The 18,085-nt window shown below is 30.8% G+C and overlaps 2 protein-coding genes across 4 annotated transcripts in view; one reads left to right on the forward strand and one right to left on the reverse strand.

Annotated features, from left to right (window-relative positions):
- LOC130452452 (glutamine--fructose-6-phosphate aminotransferase [isomerizing] 2-like) overlaps nucleotides 1-6,386 on the reverse strand; it is a 57,609-nt gene extending 51,223 nt beyond the window's left edge. For 2 of the 3 annotated variants that reach the window (XM_056791739.1, XM_056791740.1), the window contains exon 1: nucleotides 6,265-6,381. In XM_056791739.1, coding sequence (XP_056647717.1) covers nucleotides 6,265-6,271 — 7 coding nt within the window. In that variant the 5' untranslated portion in view covers nucleotides 6,272-6,381. Of the gene's footprint in view, nucleotides 1-6,264 lie in introns of all 3 variants that reach the window. The other variant, XM_056791741.1, reaches the window with a different exon arrangement.
- A 104-nt stretch (nucleotides 6,387-6,490) lies between these two features.
- LOC130452454 (phosducin-like protein) lies at nucleotides 6,491-17,237 on the forward strand. Its single transcript, XM_056791742.1, has 4 exons — nucleotides 6,491-7,448; nucleotides 8,815-9,090; nucleotides 13,024-13,294; nucleotides 15,796-17,237. The coding sequence occupies exons 1-4, from the start codon at nucleotides 7,289-7,291 to the stop codon at nucleotides 15,929-15,931; spliced, it is 843 nt and encodes a 280-aa protein (XP_056647720.1). The 5' UTR covers nucleotides 6,491-7,288; the 3' UTR covers nucleotides 15,932-17,237.
- The last annotated feature ends 848 nt before the right edge of the window (nucleotides 17,238-18,085 follow it).

Genomic DNA, 18,085 nt, shown 5'->3' on the forward strand with positions numbered 1-18,085 from the left:
AAAGATGTCATATCATATCGATCAAATTTTCTCAAACATAGAACAACCATTATGACGAGCACATAAGTTATTAAGTCAAATAAATGTAAAAAATACCGAATATTTTAACTAAAATGATAAATTGTATCTAATTACAATAATGACAAACATCAAATAACAAAAAACAGTAACTAATAAGAATAACAAGCAACAGTTTTAAAACAATAAGTAAAAGTATGGAGTCAAGACGACTAAGAACTAAAAAAATACAATAATTCCATCAAAATTAAACTAAATTCTCGAAATAGTACATAGCACCTTCTACATATTTTTGTTGCTGAAGTGTTAATTGCTATATAGAATTACGGATACTCTGGGTTAAGAGGTAAGCAGATTTACGAAGATATGTTTAATACCCTTGGTGATTAATGTTCTTCGTATGCGACCGTGAAAAATTGGACTGCAAGCTTCAAAAGAGGTGAATTTTTCATTGAAGATTGGGCTAAAATGGAAATCTAAAGCACTGAATATTTCATACGAACGCATTCATCATATAGTTAACGTCAATTTGGACATGACAAAAATTGCTGCAAAATGGATCCCCAATGTTCGAATGTTGACCAAAAGCATGCAAGGGTAGAAGCATCGCGTTCGATCTGTGCTCGATGTGAAAACGATGTAGACTTCTTAAACCGAATTGTTACTATGGATGAGACTTGGGTACATTTCTATGATCCAGAAACAAAGCAACAATCGATGGAATGGCGACACTCTGGTTCTCCAAGACTTAAGAAGTTTCGTGTCCAAAAATCTGCTGGAAAAGTTCTTGCTTCAGTATTTTGGGATTGCCATGGAGTAACCATGATTAATTTTTTGCATAAGGATAGAACAATAACTGGAGATTACTATTCGATATTACTGACCACCCTACGGGAAAAAATTAAAGAGAAAAGACGCGGAAAGCTATCCAAAGGTCTGGTATACAGAGCAAGAAGAAACAATCTTTTTTTCAAAGATCTAGAGACGTTGCAGGTTGCAAGTATTTTGTTTTCGCAGGAAAATACCCCTGCACACAAATTCATATTCCATGCAAAAAATTTTTGATTTAGGGTTTGAATTACTAGAACACCCCCTTTATTCACCAGATTTGGCTCCGTCCAACTATCATCTCTTGCCTCAACTGGAAAAAAGTTTAAAAGGTCGTAAATTTTCTTCCAACGAGGAGGTAATGAAAGCTGCGGAGGTCTGGTTTGCAGAGCAAGAAGAAACATTTGAAAGGTCTAGAGACGTTGCAGGCTCGCTGTAATAGATGTATCCAATTAAGAGGAGAATATGTTGAGTAACAAAATATTTTGACGTTGAAATTTTGTTTGGTTTTATAGTAGGCTAAGAATTTTTCAATATATCTTGGTAAATGATAAATGTAGACTTAAGAACTTTTTCTTTTCGAAACATTGTTATGGATCACTGTGCGACATTGGAGACACTCCATTGTTTCGTAAAATTGCTACTGAAAGTGTAATAAATCTAGAAAGTAAGAGCAAGAAAGAAAAGAATGTTAATAAAAAAGTAAATGGTTGTTACAAAAGTTCTAATGGTTATATACAGAAGATTACTATATGTACTGCTAAAATCAAGCGTTAAGCACCTTAATATTAAATTATCTATTCTAAAAACTGAAACAATACTTTGATAAGTACAAACAATTTGATAACCTCCAATTCTTATGAATTTCCTGTTTTCCAAATATATTTCGCTAAGTATGTTTATCAAATGTAATCAATATATTCATTATCTATTATCTGAAATATCGTAAGACAACATTTTGCAATATCAATGAAAATGATAAAATTTATTAATTAAATTCATTATACGTTTTATAATCATTATTATCATGGACTATTTCATTTAAATGACAGTTTTACACTTCATTTTTAATCAGCATTACAAGCATTGAAGACTAGCAATCCGCCTAGACTGCATATTTGTAAAACAGAGTCGCATAATACTTACGGTAAATTTCGGCATAGATGGAAAATGCCCCAAATTATTTCTCACTTTTTAGTTTGAAAATGGGTGAAAGCGGTTTCTTTTGTTTTATTGAACTATATTTTTTAGAGGTAGGCAAACAAAAACAAATATTTATAATCAGATATAGAATAGAAGAAATCATTGGGAGGCGCGTCAAACAGTGTAATTGTAAGTGTTGGGATAGTGGTGGTGTAAACAGTGTATTCAGTACGAATATCGCCAACGGTTTCAGAAATTCCAGCTTATTTCTATTTGGGGTATAAAAATGATGAACACTAGTAACACATTATTCTTAATGAAGTATTATACATTTAGAGAGAGAAAAAATGCTTTATTGTCAAATAATTGTTACAATTTATAGACAAAAGTTTGTGAAAACTAAAAAACAAACCTAAAATATCTATATAAAGATGAAACAAATAAAATAAAATTTCAATATACAGAAGAAAACCTTAATGAGTAACTAAAAATTATAGGTTATAGTGATAGGTAATAAATAGTAAATAAGTACATAGCTAAAATCAAAGCAGTATGCAGCATGTCCAGAATCGAATATTATTATTAGAATAGAAGTCGTTTACAGAGTAGAAGGCACTTTCCAGTAAATATGCCTTCAAATGATTGAGGAATGCGGGATAAGATGATATCGATTTAATTTCAATTAGTAAATGATTGTGCATTTTTTGCATTGTAAAATATTGAGCCCCTAACTAATTCTGAACATGGAGTAGGTAGGTAAGGGTCGTGCTTCGCGTTCATAAGTGGATAGCCGTGCAACGATCTTTCTGAAATTGGAGAAGCGTGCTTACGAATTAGTAAATAGTCAAATTCTTTTCTTTTTTTAATAAAATACTACTAATGATTTAATGTATCTCAAAATTGTCGGAAAGATGTGGGCGTTTTCGAACAACAATTTTTTATCTCGATCTTCGATTTGTTTTATGAAACACTCCCGTAATTTGACTCTAGCTTAGTTCTATTTCCACATTTGCATTGAAGGATATGACTGATAAGCATTATTTCATTAATTCCAAGACAAATTTTCACAGTTTTTTTCATAGAAATATATTCCAAATTTTCAGAATAATTTCGACCATTTTTTTTATTTCAATTTAAAAATAAAGAATCTTCTAAATATCATCGTATAACTACTAAAACGTTTAAGGCACCTTGTTTAAAATCCAAACATGTTTTTGGCCAAATAATTTGCCTCTGTAGTATAAAATTTATTATTGTTGTCTAATACCTGAATAAATATAACTTTCGCTTTATGGTGAACTGAAAGAAGTTAACCTTGGCATTCTGAAGGAGAGAGACCCCTTCAATTTAAATTCTTGCAAATACGTTGGCACTCCAAGAAATGCAATTGTCCTTTAACGTCATATCCTGGATTTTTTCAATGATAAACCGTAATCAGCGAACCGATATATTCGTAAAATACTCAATAGTGGTAGAAAATAAATTTATATTGATTTTTATTTATCGGTAAAAGTATCGAAAATTTCTAAAACAAACATTATTTTCTCTTATTTGTTAGTAACGATAATATATAATAAAAGAAATTCATTAAACATTTTGTCATGTAATCTGCGACAAGACGATGCACCAATCAGCTGCTGGTGACGTCCGAGGCGGTGCGAATACAGCTATTTAATTCGCTTTGTTTAGGCTATCAGTCCACCTATATTTTTATTTTGTGTGGCAAAATTAAATACCAAAGTGTACTAGCTCTGCTATATTCCGAGCTGACGGATACTTATGTATTCATCGTCTGGGACTGAAATTATGATCAAGTACAATATTATACTTGGCGATAAATACATAAGTATGCGAAAACTCGGAATATATTAGAGTAAGTATACTTTGATGTTTAATTTTGCCGCATTGATATTCAATTGCACGCTAATAGCTTTTTTTAATGAATCCAGGATTGAAAACCCAGAAAAAGGAGAAGCTTAGAGAGAGAAAGAGAGAGAGAGAGGTTCATTGGGTTTTTTACGATGGGTAAAGGTAATTTTTGGATGGGATTTATTGGGTTTCGCCCTGATATAGGAATTACTCCTCTTCAGAGCTGAGTTTGTGATAAGTAGTGTGATTTACACTGAAACGGACATCTGATCCAAAAAAACAGTTCTCTGATATGGATATTTATTTGTCCGTTACTTTTTTTGTTTTGTTCTTTGTTTTTTATGTTTTTTCAGTTTTTTATATTTTTTTTGTTTGATTAGTAATAGTAGGGTTAGCAGGTATAGCTGCGGTTGCATTATTTCCTATAAGCAGCCATTTGGCTTGTGAGCCCGTTCAATAGGTTAGAGGAAATCCGCAGAAAACGTGCAACACCGACGATAAGAGAAGCTTGAATAACTGACTTACACAAGGAGTAAGTTTTCTCATAGCCATATGAGCTTCAAGTACGGCCACCATCTAAAATTGTTTGCAGCCATACATGTTGTCTTAAAAGTAGTTTGATAAATCGAATTTACGATGTTTTAGAGGGAACGCCCTATATTTTATTACATTTTTTAGCTCTACATGGAAAATAGAAGAGAAATATCGTTAACTATCAATTGTGACATTTATTGTTCCATTATTATATAATGGAGTGTTTGAATATTGAAGAATATTGGATAAATTCAATCATCAATAACTTTATTATTATAAATATAACACTCTGTAAATGCATCAAATAGCACTCTTTATTTGCTACCAGTCCATAAGAGGTTCCTATACCTCTCTCTAATCGTTATAAAATAAATTATCAACATCTTTCATTTTTCTATTTCATCATCAATGATAAACTAACAAACTAAGAGGAAATTCTATCTTTGCCTCTATGAAAAAAGGTGGACTTCAGTCTGAAATATTTACACCACAATCTTGATGGAGTTATAAAAATACACCAAAAGCACAATTTCCCTAATTGCAGTAGCAATCTTTGTTTGGCCCCATTTCTTGAAGAATTGATATGTTGCTTTATAATTCTTAGATTTTTCCAGCAGCAGCAAAATCAAGCAATTTTTGCCAATTCCTCTATATCCATTTGGCTGTTATACAAATCAATAATTTAAATTTCTCTCAATTTTTGATAATAAACTGTCAGCTTAAGTTGTTGATAAAATAACAATGCTTATTATGCTATAGATACCAGTCAAAGCTATCCATAATTTCATATGCAAAGTATGTAATTTAATTAATAAAAATACATAAATGATTTATAAGAAAAAGAGGAAAAATCTTATGGAGTAAGTATATTCAAACTTTAACACCGTTGTTTATATCTGAAACTATCATTTTGTTGTAGGTTCTAATCTAATTTATATAATATGGTTAATATTTTGTGAAATTTTTGTTAAATATTTCAACTAATACTTTTTCTGTTGCTTTATTTTTGCATGTTGAGATTTTAAGAATGAAAAGCAAAAGCTATAAGTATGTATATAATATACAATATAAGCTGTAATAATTATAAAATTATATAAATTGGTAATATTAAGTTATTCAAATTGTAAATATATTCAAATCAAGCTTTTGCTAATAATAATTTATAATTAAAAACACATTCTTCAGTCACAAAAAAATTGAGTTTCGATAGTCAAGATAGTTATGTTGCTCTAACTCAAAATATTGCTATAATATAGCTCCATTGTTTAAGGATATGGTATTTATATGAGAAAATATTTAAAAGCAAATATTACCTAAATGGAAATGGAGTTTAAGTAAAATTTACTTTTTTAAATATTTAAATATATTTTTAGTCATAAATTCACATAATTTGTTGTCTGAATTAAAACGAAACATTAATTATAAATGTCACAACACACCCCTCATTTTTTGTCTATGCAATAGACGTAGGTGAATTGTTACAGAACTATTATGTATATAAATATGTAACAATAGAAGGTGAGGTAAAAAATCTTGTTAAAATATTGAACATAATAATCAACTTTCACTTTCACGTATTGAAACTCAAGATATATACAATTATTAGAAAACCAAGTGTTTATTATATAATATTGAGGGGATAATAAATATTTCAAATAAATATTTGATTTATATTGAATGAAATTATGATTATAAAAAAAGAAGGCAAATGAAATTTATTTAAATATTGTTTAAAAAAGATAATACATTGCCATGTCAACAAATTTACTACTTATAACATAAAAATATTAATAGTTAACATATTGTTTTATCTTTTGTATAGTTTCTAGTATTCTTCGTATACTGAATATTTTAAATTTCATGTCAACTTACCACACATTCTTGAAATTCAAAGTCGATTTATTGACTTCACACACACCTTTAATCCACAGATTTAAAAGTCAAACTAAATAGATATTTTAGTGTTTACGTTTTTATAACCAATAAATGTCACTGTCAAATGCTAGCACAATAGATATCACTAATGACATATAACACGTGTCTATAACCAAATTTCATAGAATGAAACAGTATCCAGAATATATTCACTAAACTCTGCAATACGACTAAAAATCATAAGAACGGTTGTACAACTACAACTTATAAATGTATAATATATTAACAGTTCCAAGTTTCACTGTCTCAAAGTGAAGGGTATGAAAGATATGGAATAAGTGTGATCACTTTTAATGTTATAAGTATGATTACTCAAGAGAGAGTAATTTTTTTTGGTAAACATAAGGAATGTATCCAGCTTTGTGTTCCACCGCATCTCCATATGTTTTACCCAACTCTGTATTTGAATCTTGTTCAGAAAAAATAGAAGTTGAGCTCCAGGTACTACTACTGTCTGGGCCTTACATCTGTTGTTATATTTCCAGGTACAACAATACCGAATTTTTGCATGACTTATGAGGCCAAAATTCTTCATCTATTTGTATTTGTATTATATATCCTAAGTTTGGGTTTATTCTGTGATCTAGCATAGGATGTGGTTGATCTATGATGAAGTCTCCATAAATGGAATAATAAATTATGAGGTGCGTTCGTTTGGTAGTAGATCATTATTACATAGAAATATATTCAGAATGTCTATGGAAGAGGTTTATTAATGTTTTGTTATTTTCGTATCAGATTTTTTGTTGATCTTATATTTATAATGTCTAATGATTACATTTCTGTGGTTAAAATCCAAACAAGTTGTAATACGATACGGGGTCTTAAATAATTAAAAGCTGAAAAGTTTTTTCCATTCAGTCAATTATAATTTTTTTGCAAAATATTGTATCTAAAAATTCCAATGTAATATGTTTGCTTAATTTATTTATTAGAGATTTGCTTGGTATTGGACTTTATAATGAGTACATTAGAGGATAAAATTCTTGGTGAAAAGTCTCAGTATTATTGTAGCAGTAGTGAGGAAAGCGATAATGAACAATATGAGGAAAGAGAGGAATCAAATACCACAACAAAAGATAATGAAGATATCTCGAATTCGGATATTAATAAATGGGAAGGTAACTATTTTAGAACATACACCAAATAACAGGAAATCAGATGCTAATTATTTATTATTTCTATAAACCCCATTTCTTATAGATCACAATTGTATATGGGTACATATCATCTTTACTAGAATTTGTATTATTAAACTGACGTAAAGATGTGTATTTTCACTCCCCATATTTTTTTTTGTATGTACTCTCCATATATTGATAAAACAAATTTTCAACTCTGTTATTGAGATTCTTGCCACAAAAACTCCCAAAGTACTAATTCATTTACTCAATGTGTGTAAATATTTATATTTCTAGTTGGTTGTATAAAAGCTTTAAGCTTCTTAAATTAATAGTCTCCCAGTCCTTTACTTTATCCTATATGTGCTATTGCCAGTAATCGTTATACAAGGTGTATCTATTACCTAAGTAATCTAAAATATTGTAGTGAGCATTTCTTCACTCTATTTGAAGTTGAAAAGTTCTTATAAACATGTGTGTCTTGTCATTGATTAGATACAAGGAATTATCTGTTATAGATGAGCTCAGACTGTAAGTGAATTTATTTTTCCTGGTAATACCACTAAAAGTAATATGAACAAATATGCTTATTCTAAGTGGCCTAATCAAAAAAAACTAATAGGAAATGTTTATCGTATGGTTTGTTTGTGTTGAGTTAACAATGATGCCTGTATTTACCAATACTGAAATGGCTTATATGCCCTTTTTGTACGGTTAGTGAATGGTAATGTCTTAGAGGCTAAACATATGTATGTCCATTTATCCAAATTATTGTTTATCATGTTCTGATACGCTTACTAAAATCCATATTTGCTTCCAAGAGACTGGAACTTTAGCTAAATATAAAAATATTATTGAAATGTCAAAACTCCACAATTGGAAAACTAGATTCTTCAAATTATTGACCAACATCCAGAAAGAAGTACCAGAAAAATTGGTTATGAAGTGAATGATTGTAATCTTCTGAAAGATAAATTATTGTATCCATATTGTATTCCATCTGTTCAAAATTTGCTATGTACTGACTATCTGCTCCGTAAACAATATTGCCAATGGATTTTAAATAAAATGTCACAATAGTCCCAATTTCACTACCGATATTGTTTTTATGGATCGAGTCAAGTTTTCAAGACGTGGTAATATGAATTTACATAATAACAGATGTAAATCTATATGCAATAGTTGTAGCACAGTTACAACACTCTTTTTCGGACAATGATTGGTATCGAGGCATCTGAAAACACCATGTAAATAATTGGATTTATTGTTCTTCTGGTTATAATTGTCATATTCCAAAAAGTGGAACCAATAAAAAAATATTGAAAATTTTTCACCTATTATCATACATATTTATTAATCTTTTTAGGTACTTCAACAAACACAGGTCCAAAGGGAGTTTTGAATGATTGGCAGAAATACAAGCAATTGGAGCATGAAAAAAAAATTAAAGGCCAAGAAGAACAAATTGAGATGATGAAAAAGCTAACATTCACTGTAAGAACATCCCTTGAAGAAGAAAGAGAAAAAACCGTCTTAGAAGACCCCGAATTAGCAGAGTTACTTAATGATGATTTTTTATTAACTTATCAGAAGAAGAGAATGCAAGAGATGATTGATAACACAAACATTAGATTAAAATTTGGTAAGAGCTCAATGTATGTACTATATTTTTTTCTTTCTTCCTCTATAATTTTAAAATTTAAATCAATGAGAAAATTGGGAAGAAACCTTTTCTTCTTATTGTGCCTTAACCATACATGTTTTGTGTCATCAAGTTACCTACAGCTTGATAATGCATCTGAATATTTGTTTGAGAGATTTGCAAAGCAGATAAGCAGAATACTTGTCAAAAATATGATAAGATTCACAGTTAAAAAAAATAAATTACCTATTATTACCACTACCACACAGTCGACAATTAGAGCAAAAACTTTTTTTTGGTTACAGTTAGATAATATGTGTATGCTAGTGTAACAATCTATTTAGTATCAGACACTCAATGTTTTTAAAATTAGAAACTTATGATTATAAGATACATGTAGCGTGTCAATAAAAATTTTGTCTTATTCACCATGTATATACACTTATATACAGTCTGCTTACACAGAATTTGTCATTTGTTAGTTAGTCTTTGGTGGGAATAGTCAGTGATAAAAATTACAAAACTCGTCTCAATTGATTACGAACAGAAATCATGTCGTCTGTAAGCGTTTTAAGAGGAACATGATGAGATTAGAGGGAGAGCTCAAATTTCTTCATATACATACATGCTTTTTTAAGGTTATGTTTTCGAGCGAACCAGCATCATGTTCGCGTTCATTCTGTGCAGCTTTAAATTTGGAATGTATTTTTAACATTTATGAACGTCTAGAGCGAGTTACACTTCACTGACCCATGTTTCATAAGGTATTCAACTTCAAGTCGTCATAACAAACACAAGTTGCTGATCCGCAATTCAAAAAATATTCTATTAAACTGATGAACTTGCTGAATCAAATATTTTTAATTTATAGTTACATCTATTTTTTGTATATACGATCGATAAAAAACAACTATAGTACACTGTAATTTTAATTATTAATAGTGTCGTTTTGCTGTCCAAATAAAGTATCTTTTTAAAAAGTGACTTAAAAAACTGAAGCAAGAAGTTTTCCAGCAGATTTTTGGACACAAAACTTCTTAGGTCTGAGAGAACCAGAGTATCGCCATTCCATCGATTGTTGCTTTGTTTTTGGATCTTAGAAATGTACCAAAGTATCATCCATAGTAACAATTCGGTTTAAGAAGTCTACATCGTTTTCAAATCGAGCACAGATCGAACGCGGTGCTTCTACCCTTGCACGCTTTTGGTCAACATTCAAACATTTTGCAGCAATTTTTCTCATGTCCAAATCGACGTGAACTATATGATGAACGCGTTCGTATGAAATATTCAGTGCTTTAGATATCCGTTTTAGCTCAATCTTCAATAGAAAATTTACCTCTTTTGAAGCTTGCAGTCCAATTTTTTACTGTCGCATACGAAGAACATTAATCACCAAGGGTACTAAGCATATCTTCGTAAATCTGCACACCTCTTAACCCTTTTAAATACAGGTACTTGATGATGGCTCGATACTCCAATTTTTCGATGTGGACACACTTTCGGTAGACATCTTTTTTCTTTTAATTTATTGCGTAACTCTGGTTTACTTTTTTGACGTCAAACACTTTACACTGACAATTCTAATAAGTTATTGTTCATTGCTATGGTAACGCAATATTTGCCTATTCATGGAACTGGTCTAGGCTAATTAGATATCGATACAACCTCGTACAATTTCACTTCGGAAACCCTTACGATCTACTATCAGAGCAATGAGACCTGACGACTTATCAACGGCAATGCAACATCCGTGAGAAAAATAGTATATACCTCCATAGAACGATTATTATCCAACCAACGACCAGCAGGCACACAAACAACAATTAGCAACATAAGTCACCAACAACCCTTATGTCTCCGGCTTCAAACCGTAAAGGCAATCCTCACCTTTAAGACCACAGTGGCAGCCTCAGCACCAGCAGCTTAGGCCCAGGACCATCAAGATTTCCCGTCAATAACCAATAACTCAATAAACACATACAAACCGACGCTGATGAGTATCAATACTAGAGCTACAACTAGAACCAAAACCAAGCATCCAAATTTTGGAGACCTCAACAACCACAAAACCCACCAATATTTGCATCCCAAGAATTATTCAAAATCGAATATACCACCGAAAGCTATGATTACGACATAAACGGATTCGGAGATGAAACCTCTTACAAGGATTATTATCCAGGAAATAAATCAATTCTACGAGCTGTGTGAGGAGGACCAATATAATTGCGATGTACGAACAGAAAAATTTGTTCAATTGTAAATAAAGAAATATTAGAAATTCCTTTTCTAATAGATCTTCTCAAATCATCTTGGGTAAGGTCACTCATTTCAAAGTACACGCACTGCTATTTTAAACGTCTCAATAGAAACTGATATTCTAGAATATACCTACGTGGTCCCAGCCTTATACGGTAGAGTAGAGGGGGAAAGAGGTGCATATGCTTTAAACAACTTCCCATTTTTCACCCTGTATATTTGTTGAATAATAGTATTGTATTGCTTCTCTTTTTTGGTCTGTGAAGATACCATCCATTCAGTAATTGCGATATCGCGAATTCTCCAAATATGTCATCCATTTGGTTGCGATTTGTTTTACAAAATTTTCTTAATCCTGTTTATCCTTGCTAAAATCTATTTTTGTTGTTTGTAACTGTTCAATAATTATTTCGACATAATTTTATGATAAATTGTCAACCAAAAAATAAAATCACTTCAGTTTAAGTTTATAGGCACTGGTTCCGAAAAAATTATGATGCCCCCTTTTTTCTTTAACAATATTCAGGTTAGATTCCGTTCGGACCCCACATCAATGCAAAAAGAATAAAAAAATCAAATCATAAGAAACACTTTAAAACTACTACATTATTGTTACAATAATACGTCAAGCTTCCCTGTAACATACCTGTAAGTTTTAAGTTGCATATGCTATTTAAAAAAATGAAAGTACCTACTTACCTCGAAATAATTTTCACAAAACCGATTACTTGTACTTGATAAAACAATATTCCTTTTACTGTCCCTTTTTATTTCATACCATTTTTTCCGTAATTTTTCTCCCTTGGGGATACTTAAAAATACTTTATTTAGTGCAGTAATAGTAGTTTTGGTGCAAGACAATATTTATAACGAACCATTATCGATCCAGACTTCGACATCCTGACAACAAATTCGACTAATACGATACGACGCGATAGGACAGAAAAAAAAAATAAAGTGGTGTGTTGTATCCTGCTGTAGCTTGGTAAGCTAAACTCAATCGGCGCTGGTGAAGCAAACAAGCGTTTGGTACGTTGCAAGTCGAAATGAGGCCGGAGTAAAAATATTCCACTTTTAAAATTTTTTATCAGCACTATTAGTTTTAGTGAAGTGCGGTAAAATGAAAAATTTATGTTACACCCAATCATTCAAAAATATAAAACCGACATCGTTTTTAGACCCATTTGCAACAAAAGTTGAAATTGAAATCGGCAGTAAGATGTCGGTTTTTGAACAATTTCCTAAGAACTTAGGACTAATTCTAGATATCGACTGAGGTTTTAACAGAATTTAGAAATACTTTTACAGAAAGGCTCTGCTATAAGATAAAACTTTTGTATTTAAACAGGTCTATTTTTAATTTTTAGATAAGAAAATAGCTTTGTGAATCTCTGTCTAATGTTTCATTTTGTTTGAGATAAAAACTTCTCTTTTCGTAAAATAATACATAATGTACATGTGAGACATAAAAATCTGTTAACTAAGTACAAAATATTTTTTTTATTTATCAATATGTAACTACTCTCTTTTTTGGGTTTTTATACTCTATATTATGAATGTATAGTGGAGAATGTATAAAGTTCTTTTGTATTTTGAAAAATAACATTGTAAATTGTATTTAGTAGACATATCAGGCCAACGAAGACGATTTATTATTATTATATTTTATAGGTAATTTACTCTATTTGAACAACGGTCATGAATTCTTGGACGCTATTGATAAAGAACATAAAGCTGCCACAATTATTGTTCACATCTATGAAGACACTGAGGCCTGTAGGACAATGAACCTTTGCCTTAAGTCTCTCTGCAAACTTTATGATAATGTTAAATTTTGTTGTATGAAAGGTTCAGCCGCCGGTATCAGTCAGCAGTTCAAATCTGATGGTGTGCCCGCTATTTTGGTATACAAAGCTGGAAATCTTGTTGGAAACTTTATCAGGTATATTATTTTAAAACAAAGTAACTGTAACTGGTCTAGAAATTGAGTTGGAATTTCTGGAACCTTCAGTCTCTAAAGACCATAATTTGGTTATCAAAACGCGCATTAGACAAAGTAATTGTGTAGAGGTTATATAAATAGTGCGTTCAGTATGGTCTAAAAATGTATGGGCCTGGAAAAAAATAGTTTGAAAGCTTAAAGTGAATCGGGCACATTCTAAGTGGAATTTTACGCTATTGGGAGATGCGCCCAGCTCAATATCGATCAGAAATGAAGAGAATAAAGAATAATAATCATATTAAATAGTCCTGCAGTCATTAAAGCACTGAGCTGTTCTGGAATCTTCCAAAATTATTTGGGAATATGTCTATCAACAAACTAGGCATGAATAACACAGTTTCCCTGTTGTGGATACCAGGGTACACCAAAAAGTAAAGAAATAAGATAGCTGATAAACTTGCATAAATAGAGGGTGAAACATAGTTCTGGAGACGAGAACTCTTTTGTGGAATCAGTATCAATAGAATATTGGAAGAAATGATAGAAAAGAAACAAAAGAACATTAGAATATCAGGTAAATAGTAAGTAAAATTAATGGTTTAATGGAGTATCTAATAGAACACCTTGAGAAATTCAAAGGTTATGAGAGATGCCAGTGGATGTCCTGAAATTAATTAAAGGATCAGGAATTAAAGAACTTTTGATTTTTGAGAGGAAAACAGAATATAGGAAGGGCATTATCTTCTCTCAGTGAATTATCACCTTATCGAGTATACAATTATAGTTCAGGTTATTCTTCTTTTGAATATTCTGCAGTGTTATATTTGTGTTGATAAATGACAGTAGGGATAGGAAGTAACATATGTTCAAAAAAATTTGTTACCTTGAATTTAATTTTAAATAACTTAGAATCTAGTGTCCTTAGAAAACACAGATTTTATAATATTCCAATTTCCATTTCAATGTTTCAAATTTTAACTTCGTTATGGCATACAAGTCAGATATCCAAAAAAGTATATACAGTTTAGTTGGACCATTATCAAAAATTGACATTGTGAATATGTTAAGAGAGCAGAATATTCCACTTTTGACTATTTATAATATAAGACAACATAAGGAATATCAACACAGAGATTGACCGATTTCGGTTTTCCCCTATGATCATCAGTGGAGATTTGAAGAGAAAAAGAATTGAATATCGGAAAAGGGAGAAATGTCCAAAATATACTCAAGATACGTTGCGCAGGTTTCCAGATATGCTACCGTTAATTAAGAAGACGTAACTTCACAGAGAACAGATGTGTGATCATGGATGACGAAGAATATTTCACCCTATCGTATTCAGAAATTAAAGGCAATGATGGATTTTACATAGATAATGTAGAAAATTATCCCAATAACCTGATATATAAAAATCCAAAAAGAAATTTGAAGATAAAGTTTTAGTCTTGTGTGCCGTAACCGAAACAGACACATATTTATACAGGGAGATGTCTTCCAAAATTGGTTGATGTTATTAATACACATCATCTCAAATGACGAAATAATATTTTGGCAGGATCTAGCCTCTTGTCACTACGTCAGAATAACCAGAAGCTCAAGACATACCACTATTACCAAAAGAAGATAATCCCCCAAATGTTTCCCAGACTCGCCATATTGTAGAGTTTTTGGGCGATATTGAGTAGAAAAGTGTATGATGAGGGTTGGAAAACCGAAAATGCAACAACTTCGATGTACAATATTACAAAAAATTCTCGAAATTGACGATCACATCGTCAAGCATATCATGCAGCGCAAAAATTACGCTCAATTAGAGAAAATGGCCCTTTTAGTATAATTTCAATTGTTTTTCTTATTAAACAGGAATTAAACAAAATTTTTTCCCACCTTTTCCATTCAAAAATTTCTTTTTATTCATATTTAATTTTATTACCTGTCTACTTATCCTTAATGTACGCTCTTAATTTCAATTATCGGTCACTTTTCTCTCTAAACCCATCTAGGAATTATAACTTAAATAGTGCTAGATACATTCAACTAAATCTTCATCAAAAATACATTGCACTAAATTTTCATCAAAATGCATTGTTTGCCTCTTTTTCCTACTTTTTTCTGAATTTCATGTTTCTATATGAATAATCCATTACAATATACCTTTATAAAAATAATTATCTTCAAGTGCTGCAGCTGACCTACAGTAAATCATTCTCTTGAAATTGAACATTTTCAAACTTCACTACACAGAAATTCTCTTCTTGTGACTCAGTACAGGTTTGAGAGGACTTTGAGGAAATATTTCAGCACTTTCCTGTCCCCATTGGAAGTATAAAAGCACTTTTCCCTACTTTGCTTGCATCAATGTAAAGAAATTATCAAATAGTTTCTAAAGAATATAATGCTAAACCTGTGGCACCATTTTAATGAGGCACATTTTGATAAAAAATTACCATCTTTAGAGATTTATGATAAACTAAAATAGTCTTTTTTTTATTTTATAGGTTATCTGACGAGCTTGGCAACAGTTTTCTACCAGAAGATGTACAAAATTATTTAGTTGAACACGGATTACTTGAAGACAAATCCTGCACCCCTGAGTTGATATCCAGTGCAGATAACAATATTGATAGTGATTGAAGGGGCATTTTGAGAACATTGTTGATTAAAAAAGATTTATTCAGCATTCTCAACTGAAATGTTTCTTTTATTTATTCCAAAACAAAGTTCAAGGAAAAAAGATTGTTTTTATTTAAAAGGGAACAAAATGGTTGTAATTGATAAAAAAGACTTTTTTGAAAGGGTTGAAAGCTTGATAAAAACAGTTTGTTTACCAAAATATCAATCAAACAAATCAATGCCTCAAATAAAATTATCGAATAATGATTAGCTTTGTCGACTTATACCAAATTTTGTTAGTCATAGATCTAACTTTCATCTTCAGTAACAATGAAATCCGGTTTTTCATGAATATGATCTTTCAAATTCATGTATATTGAAGGAAATTTTCCTTTGTGTTTATTAGAGTGAAGTCTTGTAAGAAACTACTTGGCAATACGTCATTAATGGTTGCAATTTGGATTTAACTCATTTTGGCGTCTTATGTCTCACAAAGTACAAAACTCAATAGAGCCTTCTGAAGTCAATATAAGAGAGTACCAATAGTGTGGTTTCTGTAAATATAATCTAATTTTTGAATAAAAATGTCTATTCACCAAGTCCATTGAAATAGTGGAAACTACTTTCCCTATAGGAGTACTGTGGGGTCCTTTGATATTCATTCGTCACATTGTATGAAGAAAGAAGTGAGTTCACTTAATACACGTTTTCATCTGTTTCACCTGACTTATACTTAGTTACTAAATTATTACCTTTTCAACGTGAAAATGTTCAAGATCGATATCTCACGACAGTGCAAACAAGATTTCAATAAAGCATATTTAATAGCGGGAGGTAAAAAGATATTTTGGAAATCGTAATGAAATTTATCCTGACTTAAATACGAAAAATTAATCGATCTGAAAAACGAAAGTCGAAGGCTTTAGACAATATTGAGGTAGATATAAAAAGTCAAGAGATTTTTTTAGAGAATTTTGATTCCTCTATCGCAAGTGGTGAAAATACCGGATCTACACTGCCAGCACCGTTGACTTAGAAAACTGCAATACCTAAATAATAAAGATATTAGCTTAAAGAGCTTAAATACTTACCCTACATAAAAAAATATTTTTAAAATATAACACTAGTCGACTTCCCCTATGGAGCGTGGAACTTTTGGGGATATAATTCTAAGGCCTCATCGTAGAAAAATGAGCAATGAAATATTTGAAGAACTCGTTTACTTAAAAAGATAATATTTTGTCTTGTCTTATTTAAGCGATTGATATGATTTATTCGTAAATAACATTAATGTGAATTGTCAAAAATAAACTTGAATTCATTAAAATGAAATCTTATTTTCTTATAACAGTATTTCCTTCTTAAGAAGTATTTACTAGATATTAGTATCTAGTATTTCAGATACTATTTTCGAAAGTATTTTGTATCGGGTATCTGAAATACTGAAATTTAAAAGTATCTTGTATTTTGTATTTCAGATACTTTGTTGAGGGTATTTTGTACATCTCTGCTTTCACTCCACCCTAAATATTCACTATCTTTAACATAAACCAATTAACTTTATAAATTAAAAATAACTACATAAAATTTATAAATCGTACAATTTTCAGTTAAAAAAAATGTTACAACTCGTCAAACAGGTTATTTGTTGACACAGAAAAATCAAGGGGGTAAAATCAGATATGACCTACGTGGCCACTCCATTGATCCACGTCTTTCAATCTACCTTCCTTCAAACTAGTTATCTAGAAACCTTCGACTATCGAGATCATGATGTAGTGGTACACCATCTTGTTGGAACCAAATACTTTTAATTATCCAAGCTTTTCCTAAATGCCGCAATTAGGTGTGGAAGCATTGTCATGCGAAGATATTCCAAATACCGATCAGCTGTTAAATTTTCGCAAAGAAATAGGGACCAGTGGGCGCTAGTCTAGATCGAGGATGGTGAAGAGGTAGCAAAATAAAGTTTGCTAACTACTTACTACGTATATACATCAACAAAACAAATAAAAAATTAATTTTTTGTTTTAAAATAGATTTCTAATTTGATATCCATGAGGTAGGTGATCTATTGGTTGATATAAATAAGCAAATTGTCAGTGTCAAGTCATATTTTCATAATGACTGAAAGTATTCGAAACGAAACGTCAAAGCTTATTGTCTATATAAAAA

This window comes from Diorhabda sublineata, chromosome 1 (genome assembly GCF_026230105.1).
Source record: "Diorhabda sublineata isolate icDioSubl1.1 chromosome 1, icDioSubl1.1, whole genome shotgun sequence".
NCBI lineage: Eukaryota > Metazoa > Arthropoda > Insecta > Coleoptera > Chrysomelidae > Diorhabda > Diorhabda sublineata.